This window comes from Mobula birostris, chromosome 8 (assembly GCF_030028105.1).
Source record: "Mobula birostris isolate sMobBir1 chromosome 8, sMobBir1.hap1, whole genome shotgun sequence".
NCBI lineage: Eukaryota > Metazoa > Chordata > Chondrichthyes > Myliobatiformes > Myliobatidae > Mobula > Mobula birostris.
The window spans coordinates 153216154-153229848 of NC_092377.1; the positions used below are offsets into that span (position 1 = coordinate 153216154).

The 13695-nt window shown below is 50.0% G+C and overlaps 1 protein-coding gene across 1 annotated transcript in view; it reads right to left on the reverse strand.

Annotated features, from left to right (window-relative positions):
• Positions 1 to 1311: 1311 nt before the first annotated feature.
• The window catches only part of LOC140201843 (cytoplasmic polyadenylation element-binding protein 2-like), a 74156-nt gene continuing 61772 nt past the window's right edge, over positions 1312 to 13695 (reverse strand). The window contains exons 7-8 of the mRNA XM_072266563.1: positions 12225 to 12406; positions 1312 to 5692 (exon numbers count right to left, since the gene is read on the reverse strand). Coding sequence (XP_072122664.1) covers positions 5465 to 5692; positions 12225 to 12406 — 410 coding nt within the window. The 3' untranslated portion in view covers positions 1312 to 5464. The remainder of the gene's footprint in view (positions 5693 to 12224; positions 12407 to 13695) is intronic.

Consider the following 13695-nt stretch of genomic DNA (forward strand, 5'->3'; position numbering starts at 1 on the left):
TGGTCCTCCAAGTCCTTTTCCTTGGTAAATACTGAAGCAAAGTACTCATTAATTACCTCAATCACATTCTCCACATCCTAGCAAATGTTCCCCACTTTATCCTTGAGTGGTCTCACCCTCTCCCTAGTTATCCTCTTACTCTTGATGTATGTATAGAATGCCTTGGGACTCATCTTAATGCCAAGGACCTCTCATGGCCTGTCCTGGCTTTCCTAATTTCTTTCTTTAGTTTCTGTTTTCCTGGCCTGTTTTATACTCCTCATGTGCTTTGTTTGATCCTAACTTCTGAGGCTTTACATACTGTTCCTTTTTACCTCCCACTGGACCCCAGGTTGGGAACCCCTACTCTATTCTGAGGATGTTCCCTCTGGTCCTGGACTCCCCCACTGCAGAAAACACCCTCTCTATCTAGGATAGGTTCAATAGGTTTCAGTGAGATTCTACCCCACCTCCCCACACTTCTAAACCCTACTGAGTACAGACCCAAAGCCATCAAACACTCTTCATACCTTTTCATTCCCAGAATCATTCTTGTCAATCTCCTCTGGACTCTCTTCAGTGCAGGCACATCCTTTCCTAGATAAGGAACGTCCCCAACATGATGACCAACATTTTCAACAACCCCTTGACCCTTAACCAGCAGAAGGAGAAGACGGCAGTGCGCCGCGTGCGCGCAGCACTCGGTGAAAAATGATGTCGTATCTGTTAAATAGGGGCTGTGGACAATTCTGATTTGATGGAGAATGGACGTGAAATCACAGAGGAATATCTGGAGAAATTTCTGAAAAACCCGTTCGCTGCTGTTGTTACTGTGTGGTCAGGAATCTTTCGGAGGGTAGGCCTCAAAATCCCCGGCCTTGCCTGCTTTTGGCGACCGAGAAAGTGATTGAATCACTCGGACAGAGATGGCGCTCAGTACTCAGTGTCGGAGAGCTGATCAGAGCTCGAAGTTTTCAGACGACTCAGAGTCGGATTGTGGTCGGCATGGCAGGGAGAGTCTTTCTTCCCTCTCCCAACTTCATGAGATGTGGGACATTTGAGAAACTTTGAACTTTACTGTGCTCACGGACTTTCTTCATCAAGTTATGGTATTGTGCACTGTCGTAACTATATGTATAATTTTGTGGTTTTGTCAGTTTTTTCAGTCTTGGTTTGTCCTGTGCTTTGTGATATCACACCGGAGGAAATATTGTATCATTTCTTAATGCATGCATTACTAAATGACAATAAAAGGGGACTATGCGTCTTCATAATCTAATTACTTGCACCAATAAAAACAATTCAACAAAATACTCACATAAATCAAGCATTTATTTGGCAAATCAAATTCTCATTGTTAAACATTTTACCTCAAGACTTGATACATTTTTAATTTTACAGTGTGCATACTGCCTTTTATATAATATATATTTATATAATTATGTTATTTCCAAACTAAACTAAAAGATAAATTATCTGTCAGTCTTTGCAGAACCGAAATATATTTATTTCAGAGAAAAAAAATAAGATTTTAAAATTGAAAAAAAAATCTGAGGTATCTACTATATATCTACAGAGTCACATGTTCATGTTCGACATTACATACAACCATTAGTAATAGAAAACATCACTGGACGATAAAGTTGCAATACAAAAATACAAAAATCATGTGACTCCTTAGTAGAAAAAAGCAGCATCTCATTTACTGATTTATATATTTTGTTTTTACAAAACTGCTACAACCTAGTTCAAGTGTGAAATATTCCAGACTCTGGTAGTTTGTTTACAAGATGTTGTGTTATTAGGTATGTTAAATCTGAATCCAAGGAACAGACACTATACAAGTAAGTCATTTTCTCTCTCCCACTCCCCACAACCCTACTTTTAGTTAAGATGCTACCACCTCTTCAGGTTTGCTCCCCTTTTCCTCCTGATAACCCCACCTGGCCTTGAAAGGCATCTTCCAGGGAGACTTGGCTTCACAATGCTTCCCCTCCACCCAACCACACCACGCTAACCTGCAAGGTCCTCCCCTGCTCTTGGCCGCATTATGCTAGAGATGTCCCACGGCACCACCAGCCTGGAAGGCCTCTCCGCCTCCTGTCCGGCACAGGGGCACTTGGGACAGGGCAGACCTACCGGGACCAGCCAACCTAATGTGTGACACGATACCCTCAGTGTTAGCTGGTGCGGTTCTGGAACACCTTGACGTACCAGGAGAGCTGAAACCTTCCATCGCGATGAAGCCCAAGCAGTGGTACAGACAGATTTAGAATGGGCTTCCGTGTTCAGGAGGTCTCTCTTTCTTTTGTGCCCTCTGGTCCCAACACCCCGGGAACTCATGAGTTATTTCAAAAACTCGGGGCGGTGGGGGGGGATTCTGAGGGAATTCGACGTGTAATTAATGCTTCATAGGTAACCTCTCTCACTGGCCAATTGATCCAAACCACTGCCTGGAGGTACCCCGGGGATTACCTGTGTCAAACTGTCCACACTGACCAGGCCACCTGCTCTATGGGATTGCAAAGTGCATGGGTGTTGGGATTAGTGTGGGGGGGGGGAATTTAAGAGAGCACATTAGGCGTGCTATCCCTGATTACCTCTCAAAACAGTGCTGCCTGATCCAAGGGCCACAATCACACATTGTAATTATTAATAGAAAGATTATCTAATGAAGAAGAGAAAACAAAACGAGTGCTGATCACTCTGCTCCAAGTCGGGTTGTGTTGGGTGGGGGATTTTGCTTCGCTGTAAGGGGGGGGGGGGGGGAGGCTGTGCTAAAGTGCTTTCTGTGCAAACGGAGCCCTGTGTGATTCTTCTCCCCCACCCCAAACCAACCCCCCTCCCAGTGAGACAGTAGCCAGACCCTACTGGGTACCTTGCTGGCCCATATCTCTCCCTGTCCTGTCTGTCGGGCACACGACCTCAAACTCACCTCATGTGAAATCCCCTCACCTTACCATATCTCCCCTTCCTTCACCTCTCATCTTACCTCACCTTCCCTCACTTTCCCAAACCAAGTCTAATCCACGTGCTAAATGATCCCACTCAGTGCAGAACCAGCTCCCCCATTGGCAAGGGTGAACATTCGGCACGGCCAATCACATGGGGTGGAAAGGCCGCTGGCTCTGCCATTGGCCAGCTCAGGCAGGCAAGTGGCTCTGCCATTGGTCAAGCACAGGCAAGTTAGCTCTAATTGGCCAGGATGGACGTGTGACTGGGCCAGGTCACTTGAACCCCTGTAGTGGCCAAGTGCAGATCACCTCACACGAGTTCACCCTTGTTCTGACAGGGCCAAGGTGTGCACACACAAACACACACACAGGCACAGGGCCCTCCACAGCCCACTGCCAGGGCCACATAATATCTCCACCACCCAACAGCTGAGCGAGAGAACAGCAGCACAAAACTTTCAGCAGTCAATGTGGTCACATCTTCACCCCGACGGCAGAGGGAGCAGCCACACACACACTCAGTGTACCTTCCCCACCCCTCAGCCACACCACCCTCTTCAGTCCCTGCTCCACAAGCCAACCAGCCCATCCTCCTGGGCTTGACCCACTGCGAGGAGGAGACCCACCCAGTGACGCATGGCACGGACCTCACTCACCAGCCCTGCTGCAGCAGCACCACACTCAAAGGAGAAGGGGATGCACTGGAGGGCAAGACAACAGGAGGTGCTCCAGGGAACCCTGGGCTGGGCTGGCGGTACCTCAGGTTTCCCAGGGCAACAGTAGAGAAAAGTAGAGTGCTGCCTCTGCACTGCCCTGCGGGCACAGGCTCGTGCTGTGGGTCTGAATGCGTTGGGAGACCAAGCCCAACATCATTCCACACTGCAATCACGCTTGAAGACTTGCTGTGTACTCAGTGCCCCTGGACATGGGTTTGGAATCAGATCTTGCCAGAGCTGCTCAGGCAGAGTAAAGGAGACCAGGGCTGGCCAATACCTTCACTGCCGTTATAGATATTCCAAGTGGCAAGTCCATCTCACCAAGTCCACTGACCAGCGGTGATCTCAATCACCCAATCAAATGGATCTCACACACGGGGGGCAGAGAACGAGGGCTCTTCCGGTGATAGGACTAACTGGAGGGTGTAACTAGGTCCAAATCTCTGTCTCCTCTCCCTTCCACTGGGTCTTGGGCACCTTCCCTGTGTGTCACTATCCCACCAATTCCAGCAGGTCGGGGTCTCAAAGGTCAATAATGTTGACAGAAAACAGTCCACAACAGGGGCAGGGACAGCCAGACCCTTCTCAACACCCGTAGACCTGCGGGGGCGATATTCAGTGGGAAGAAAGGGGGGGAGGCTGTATTTGGGGAGTCATCCCCAATGGGGGGGTGGGAGTGACAGGAGAGGGGTGTGCGAGTGAAAATTAAATTGGGGTACGGTGCAATAGTGTGCAGTCGGTGGAGGAGGGGAGTGTGGAGATGGAATCAGGGTGGGGCTGAATGCTGCCGGGGTGAGGGTGAAGCAAACGGAACTCCCTCTGTGGAATGGGACGGGGCCACGATCAGGAATGGGTAGAAAGATACGGCCATGGGGTTAGCTGGACACGTCAGCAGGGAAGGGGAAGGAGGGGAGCACCCATAATAAAGATGTGGGGAGCAAGGGGGACTGTTAGGCAGGGCCATGTCAGAATCGGAAGCCAGCATCTGTGGGCAGGGTCATGTGAAAATTGGCGGTGGGGTTGCCAGGCACGGCCATGTACGGGGAATGGTGGATGGGGCCATGGGGAAGGTGGGGGAGAGTGGTCGGCTGGGCCATGTGGGGGGGGGGATTGGTGTGTGGGCCCATGGGGGGGGTGGGCAAGATCGGTGGGCGGGGGGAGAGAAAGATCGGTGAGTGGGGTTGCAGGGGGGTGTGGGGAAGATTGGTGGGTGGGGGGGGAGAGAAAGATCGGTGAGCAGTGCCGCGGGGTGGGGAGGGGTGGATGAGAAAGATCGGTGGGTACAGTCACAGGGGCAGTAGTGCAGCGTAGCCCACGTGGAAGTAGTTGACCACTGACCGCAGAACATGCGAGTGTGTTCAGCCAAACAAGCCCCCTAACTCGGGCTCTGCTCGTTCTCTCCACACTCTAGCCTGTGTGCAGCCCCTCTCACTGCAAACTGTTGGAACAAAACCGCCAGCCCATTCCTCCCTCCCTCCCTCAACCAACCTCAGTCTTGCCCAACGGGACCCTTCCTCCACCCTCCGCGCTCACAACTCAACCCTCCACCTTCCCGGTGCTGCAAAGAGGAAACCCTTAGGTGGAGAACCCACCCCACCCCCTCAAAAACAAGAAACAAGCACCCATCGCTCCCTCGGGTTAGTGCTTCACCCAAAACCAAACCTCTCTGCTTTAAAAATAATTAATCAAAAGATATACTGGGTAAGAAAATTCGGTGCGCAAACACTTCTAAATAAAGGAATGGGCCAATTAACAAAGAGCCACTAGGTACAGACGTCCAAGTCCCACAGGGTAGTGGGTTTTGGGCCGGGTCTCTTAGCTCCAGCGGAAGGGCAGCTGTCGCAGCCTTTCCCCCCCTTCTTTGACCAGAGGCTTGTGGTACTCGCGCCCTGCCTGGGAGTGGATGCTGGTCCAGCAGTAGTCACAGTAGTACTGCAGGCAGGTGATGTTGGCACAGAAAAAGGGGGCGAACTTGCCGTTGCAGTGGGCGCCTTGACACTCGTCGCACAGCTGGTCCACCAGGACATAAGGCTTCACCTCCACCTGCCGAGAAACAGGAATCCAGATCATTTTTTTTTTGCACCCTCAATACATGACCTCTCCCACCCACCCCTCTCCGAGCCTCTCCTCCCAACCTCCAGCACACCAGAATCCTCTCCCCAGCACTGCAAGCTCCTGACTGCACCCTGCAGTCCCGCTGTTGACAAGAAAGGCAGGTGAGCTACTGGAAGAACTCAGCCGGTCGAGCAGCATCCGAGGGGGGAAAAGAAAGACACTGACCACCCTCGAGGTCGGAACCCTGCATCAGGACTCAGAGTGGAGATGGCCAGTACATAGCGGAAAAGCGGTAAGACAGGTGATCTGAGGAAGGGTGAAAGAGGTTGTGCAGCGTGGGGAATGAGGGACAGAGCTGGGGAGAGAGTGGTAGGTAAACGATGGACAGAGGCAAAGAGAGAAATACAATAAAGGAACAACACACACACAAAGTGCTGGAGGAACTCGGCAAGTCAGGAAGCATCTAGGGAGGGGTATGCACAGTGGACAGTTTGGGCTGTGACCCATCATACTGCCTGACTTGCTGAGTTCCTTCAGCTTTCTGCGTGTGAGAGAGTGTGTGTACGTGTGAGCGTTGCTCAGTATTTCCAGCATATGCAGAATCTCTTGTGTTTAGAATTTAAGTCTGAGGTACAGAGGTAGTGGGAGGTGAGTGTGAAGGTTGGAGATGGAAGCTGGAGGGCAATGCACAGCAACACAAGGGTCTACCCGCCTTGGAATCCGATATATAACGGAGGTGAAAATGGGAACCATTAGGGGAGATAGAACCAGAACCAGACACCGGAGTCAGGGAGAAACCTGTGGTGTCCAACACTGGGACTCCCTTATGTTCCTGCTTATCTCCTTCCAGTAGTAATCTCCACCTGGCTCCATCTGCCTCCCAGTTTAAGCAACACACACACAAAATGCTGGAGGAACTCAGCAGGCCAGGCAGCATCTATGGAAAAAGAGTACAGTTGACATTTCGGGCCAAGACCCTTTGGCAGGACTGGATTCTGGCCCGAAGTGTCGACTGTACTCTTTCCCATAGATGCTGCCTGGCCTGCTGAGTTCCTCCAGCATTTTGTGTGTGTTGCTCAGATTTCCAGCGTCTGCAGATTTTCTCCTGTTTGTGAAAGAGAAGTCAACGTTTTTGTTGAAGATGTTAGCACTGTTTCTCTTTCCACGGGTGCTGTCTAACCTGTTGAGCACTTCCAGCGTACTTTTGTTTTTATTACATAAAGCAAATTCCACGTCTGGTAGGTGTACGGGTCCCATAGTAATATTTTGAAGTTGATCAGGAGGTTGTTGCAGGGCTTCTGGGGAGCAGGACAACATTGTGACACAGGTAGCAGAGTTGCTCACAACCACCAACAGATAGAAGGTACAGAATCCTGAAGTTCTAGGTTCAAGAACAGCTATTTCCCTTCAACCATTCAGTTGCTGAACCACTGGCACAACCTTAATCAATGCCTCACTAAATAAATGGGGAGAAAATTCAAAAATCTGAGGTGCAAGGGGACTTTGGAGTCCTTGTGCAGGATTCCCTAAAAGTTCATTTGCAGGTTGAGTCGATGGTGAGGAAGGCAAAGGCAATGTTAGCATTCGTTTCAAAGAAAGGAAATATAAAGGCAAGATGTAATGCTGATGCTTCATAAGGCACTGGTGAGGCCTCACTTGGCGGACTGTGAGCAGTTTTGGGCCCTTTATTTAGGAGAGGATGTGCTGAGATTGGAGAGTGTTCAGAGGAGGTTCACAAGAATGATTCCAGGAACAAAAGGCTTATCACATGAGGAGCGATTGAAGGCTCTGGGCCTGTACTCGCTGGAATTTAAAAGAATGAGCAGGAGGTCTGATTGAAACCTATCAAATGTTGAAAAGCCTCAATGGAGTGGATGTGGAGAGGATATTTCCTTTGGTGGGTAAGTATAGGACCAGAGGGAACAGCCTCAGAGCAGAGGGACGTCTATTTGGAAAGGAGGTGAGGAGGAACTTCTTTGCCTAGAGGATGGTGAATCTGTGGCTGTGGGGACCAGATCTTTGAATACACAAGGCGGAGTAGAGAGGTTCTTGATTCATCAGGGCGTGGAAGTTACAGGGAGAGGGCAGGAGAATGGGATCAGCCATGATGAAATAGCAGAGCAGACTTGGGTTGAATGGCCTAATTCTATTCCTTATGGTCAGTATGGCACCACCTCAGTATGAGAACACATTGGCCACCTTGCACTACAGTGGACTTGTTCTGCTCCAGTTGTTTCATCTCTTGTATAATTTTGTATAACTTCTGTTTAGTTTGAGTTTTCCTTGTGAAGGTTACACCTCTGATGCTCTGTGCTTGTGATGTCACCACAAGCCAGCTCCTCATTGCACCTGTGAATACATAAGAGTTGTGCTGACGACAACAAGCTCAACTTTGACTCTGGTCTTTGCTGCCGCACACCTCCAGCGACCTGGGTACAATCCTGACCTCGGGTGCTGTCTGTGTGGCATTTGCAAATTCTGCCTGAGACCGCGCAGGTCTCTCTCGGGTACTCTATTTCCTCCCATATATTACCCCTGGTGCATGAGTGACTGAATCTGAGAGGAATTGGTGAGAAAAATACAGGATTTGTGTAATGAGTGCAAGATGGTCGGAATAAACTTGACGGGCTGAAGGGCTTGTTTCACTATTGTGTGGCTCTGACTTTTAGTAGTCATAGTCATACTTTATTGATCCCGAGGGAAATTGGTTTTCGTTACAGTTGCACCATAAATAATTAAATAGTAATATGTAAATTGTGCCAGGAAATAAGTCCGGAAATAAGTTCAGGACCAGCCTTTTGGCTCAGGGTGTCTGACCCTCCAAGGGAGGAGTTGTAAAGTTTGATAGCCACAGGCAGGAATGACTTCCTATGACGCTCTGTGTTGTATCTCGGTGGAATGAGTCTCTGGCTGAGTGTACTCCTGTGCCCACCCAGTACATTATGTAGTGGATGGGAGACATTTATCCCTCAACTTATTTTATCTCTTTGCAACTAAATTTTAACCCCCCCCCCCATTGCTACACCACAGCTGACCTATTTATTGTGACAAGTAGGGTGGCAATAGAGCATAGTGTGATGCTTTTATAGAGCCAGTTTTGAGATCTGGGTTCAATTCCCACTGTATGGAGTTTGTACGTTCTCCCTGTGACCACGAGGGCTTCCTCCGTCGTTCCAAAGATGCACGGTTTCGGGTTAGTGAATCATGAGCATATGTTGGTGCCAGAAGCATTGTGACACTTGCAGGCTTTGCCCAACACAACCTTTGGCGACTTGTTATGATGCAAATGATACACTTTTCAATGTAGATGTGATGGATGAAGCTAATCTTTAAAGTTTGTGGTAGCTTGCTCTGTGCAGAATAGCTGCTTGTGATGCCTACAATGCAGAGACTATGCTTCAAGAATACTTAACTGACTACAAATCCAATTAGTGATATACAAGGCACAACAGTAAATGCAAGGTTTTGTCCCTGCTGCAGAACTACATATGAAAATGCTGCACCTCTGGGTAGCCACAAGGGGGCAGTGTCTACCAGCCCCATGACCATCCGTGCAATGAAACAGATTCTCTAGGCAGACTGAAGGGACGAAGTGGTTAAGCTGCTGCCTCATAGCTCCAGTGACACAGGTTCAAACCTGACCTCGGATGTTCTCTGCATGGGGCCTGTACATTCTCCCCGTGACCCTCCGGGGGCTCTGGTTTGTTCACACATCCCGAAATATTTAAAGCAGAGGTTGATAGCCACACACACAAAATGCTGAAGGAACTTAGATCAGTCAGTTTTTATGGAGGTGAATAAAGAGTTGACTTTTCAGGCCAGAGGGTCTGGGAAGATGCCAAAATAAAAAGGTGGGCCGAGGGGAAGGAGAATACCCAGGTGATGGGTGAAGCCAGGTGGGTGGGAAAGGTAAAGGGCAGGAGGAGGAACCTGATAGGAGAGGAAAGTGGACCTTAGGAGAAAGGGAAGGAGGAGGGGTCCCAGGGGAAGCGATAGGCAGATGAGAAGAGAAAAAAGGGAATAGAAGAAAAGGGGAGGGAGAGGGAGAAAAATATTACCAGAAGGAGAAATCAATATTTGTCCCATCAGGTTGGAGGCTACTCAGATGGAATATAAGGTGATAGGTTCTTGATTAGTCAGGGTGTCAAATGTTACGAGGTGAAGGCAGAAGAATGGTGTTAAGAGGGATAATGTACTAGTCATGATGGAGTGGTAGAGCAGACTCAATGGGCTGAATGGCCTAATTCTAACCCTATATCTTACGCTCCTGCAGGCTGGCAAGTTAGTTGGCCACTGCGAATTGCCATGAGTACGCAAGTAAATGGTAGAGTGGGTGGGAGCAGATGGAGAATTGGATTAGTGTATAATTGGTATAAGTGAGAGCGGGATGGTCGGCGTGGTAGGTCAGAGACCCTGCTTCCTCACTGTCCCACTCTAGGATGCTGGGAGACCCAATCCAAATGCTGGTCAGTGTAGGGCGGGTACTGGGGACGCTGATCTCATGGTAGAACATTCCACTTGGTCACAGTTTTCAGACATCTCCCACTGAGGCCGGAACTGACTCTCTGCTGCCCTCTCGTGGACACTCAGGAACCATCAGAAGTTGTGAGAGCGGAGGCTGGAGAACCAGGATGAAGTTCACAGGAAGGGAATAGTTCAGAATCTACATCCGGTGGAACTTTGGACTTCGTTTGAAATTATACCGCATGAACCTGAAATACTGCATTTGATACTTGAAGACCATTCAGCCCATTGTGTCTGACCCAGCCAAGCCCCTTGAAAGCCGTCAATATTGTCCTGAAAATGGCTCCTTCTCTGTACATTTCCAATTCCTCCTTGGAATATGACCACAAGATGGTAGGAACAGAAATAGACCAGTCGGCCCATCGACTCAGCCATTTCCTCAACCACGTTCACCCACCTTCTCCCCATAACCCTTACCAATCAAGAACCCATCAATCTCTGGCTTAACTGCACTCGATGACTTGGCCACCATCGCTGTCTGTGGCAAAAACCAAGTACAGATTCACCACCTTCTAGATGAAGGAAATCCTCTTCAACTCTTCAGTCCTTTCATCCTGAGGCTGCACCCTTGGATCATGGAAACATTCTCTCCACTTCCACTCTATCAAGACCCTTTGCCATCCAGTAGGTTTCTACAAGATCCACGCCCCACCCCCCACCCCTGAACTTGATTGATTACAAACCCAGAGACATCCAATGCTCCTCATATGTCAAACCGCCTTCCCTTGCCTCAGGCAAAGCCTGCCACATCATCATCACGACCCAATGATCTCATCCCCTCTCTGGTTCCAAAGCCAACAGAACAAAGTCTGTTTCCATCGGCAACCAGCCTCCCACAAATAGAGATGGTCCTTCCCATCTGCTAATGAGGCGTCAAACTCAAGCCTCACTTGCCCTATCTAATGAATAGGACGAACCACTAAGGCACGCCACAGGAGCTAGGAGATGCCTTCAATGCTCCTACCCCACTGTGTGCCCTCAAACAACACCCCTGAGAGCGCAAACACCAGAGATTCTGCAGATGCTGGATACCTTCAGCAAAACACACACAAAACGCCAGAGTAACTCAGAAGTCAGGCAGCATCCATGGAGGGAAATGACCAGTCAACGTTTCAAGCCAAAAACCTTCATCAGGACTCGAGATGGAGTGGGGGGGGGGGGGGCAGAAAGCAGAAGAAGATGAGAGGGTTGGGAGAAGTACAAGCTGGTAGATGATGGGTAAGGGGGAAGGTGTGTAGATGGGAGAAGGAAGGGGGGGATGGGAGGTAATTATTAAGAGATAAAAGGCTGAAGAAGGAGAAATCTAATAAGAGAGGACAGAAGCTAGAGAATAAGTCCCACTCTGCCAGTGTCTTCAAGTGGCATGAACAACTCTAGTCCTTCCTCAGCGAAAGAACACGATGGCCACCAAAGACTCTTCTCCCTAGTCTACAAACGTTTGTACTTCCAGACACTTCTCTTCTCCAGGGCCCCAATGACCTGCCCATCGGCACCCTCCGATTCCCCACATTTCCTCCCCTTGTTCCACTGCCCTGTCCTATTGGGTTCCTCCTCCTTCAGTATTTTATCTCTCCCACCTATTACCTCCCAGCTTCTCACATCGCTCCTCCCCGCTGCCCCCCACCCCCCACTCCAGTGACCCACCTTCCCCATCATCTGGTCTCACTTATCACCTACCATCTTGTACTCCATCCCCCTCCCCCCACTTTCTGCCCCCTTCCTTTCCGGTCCTTTTCGGCCTAAAACGTTGACTGCTTATCCCCCTCCATAGATGCTGCCTGGCCCGCCGAGCTCCTCCAGTATTTTCTGTGCGTTACCCCTGACAGCAAATCATCTCACCATTGCTGGTGGGATCTCACTGTGCACTGACTGGTCATTGGGATCCCGAAGTTACCCTCCCAATGGAAGCCTGAGGATCGGGAAGGGTGCAGGCTCCTTCCCCCGACCCGGCTGTCTCCCTGGTACCTCGAGGGGGCTGAGGAGGGGATGGCCTTACCCGCTTGTCGATGTCCCGGTGCTGCAGCTGGATGAAACGGGCGCTGATTGCCGCGATGTAGCTCTGCTGGTTGGCGAACGCCACTCTGCCCGCTCCCTTGGGGTACTTCAAATCGGGGTCAGTGTCAATGCCAGCGTAGCAAACGCCCCCGTAAAGCTGGTCCATGATCATCGCCAGCTCCACTGCAAGAGGAAGAACGCGGCGTCATCCAGGGTAACCTCCCCAGCGTAGCGCCCATCATAACACAGCATGCAAAGTGCTGGAAGAACTCGAGGTCCTGCCATGGGACAGGAGCCTTGGATCCCACAGCACAAGGTTCAGTAAGATTTATTACCCCTCAAACATCAGGCTTCTGAGGCAGAGTGGATAACTTCACTCACCACAACTCTGAAATGATTCCCTACCAGCAGACACACTTTGAAGGACTCGTTACAACTCATGTTCTCAGTATTATGTTTCATTTGCACAGTTTGACCTCTTCTGCACAGTTGTGCTTGTTAATCTTTGTTTATGTATGTTTTTCATAAAATTCTATTGTATTTCTTTTTTCCCCTTAAAATACCTGCAAGAAAATGAATCTCTGGGTAGAATATGGTGACACACAAGTGTTTGGATAGTAAACTTACTTTGAAATTAGAGCAACTGTGGGAAGGAAGTGGGCAATCCTTCATCTGGGCCGAGGGATGGAGGGGCACCAGGGGGAGGTAGGCCGAGGGGAGGGGGAGGGGAGGAAGTGGGGTGAGGGGGTGGGTGGGAGAGAGGGGAGGAGAGAGGCAGATGGAGGAGGGGTGGGTGGGAGAGAGGCAGATGGAAGAGCGGTGGGTGGGAGAGAGGCCGATGGAGGAGGGGTGGGTGGGAGAGAGGGGAGGAGAGCAGCAGATGGAGGAGGGGTGGGTGGGAGAGAGGGGAGGAGAGCGGCAGATGGAGGAGGGGTGGGTGGGAGAGAGGGGAGGAGAGGGGCTGATGGAGGAGGGGTGGGTGGGTGGGAAAGAGGGTAGGAGAGCGGCAGATGGAGGAGGGGTGGGTGGGAGAGAGGGTAGGAGAGCGGCAGATGGAGGAGGGGTGGGTGGGAGAGAGGGGAGGAGAGGGGCTGATGGAGGAGGGGTGGGTGGGAGAGAGGCTGATGGAGGAGGGGTGGGTGGGAGAGAGGGGAGGAGAGAGGCAGATGGAGGAGGGGTGGGAGGGATGTGAGAAGGTCATCTTGCTGAGGCTGAAAACTGATTACAAATAAGTCTAAAATTTATTAAAATGCAGACTGTAAATTGGAGAGGTTTGGCTTTGATGAAGAATCAATGTCATACAAAGTTAACTCTTTCTCCTTCCACAGATACTGCCTGACCCGCTGAGTGTTTCCAGCATTCTGTCTTTTTATTTCCAACAGATTCCTCGGTGATTATCACAAGAAAACTTGCTGCAAAGTGCTGTGGACAATTATATCCCATACTTCCTGCCTAGACTTCTAAATTTCCTG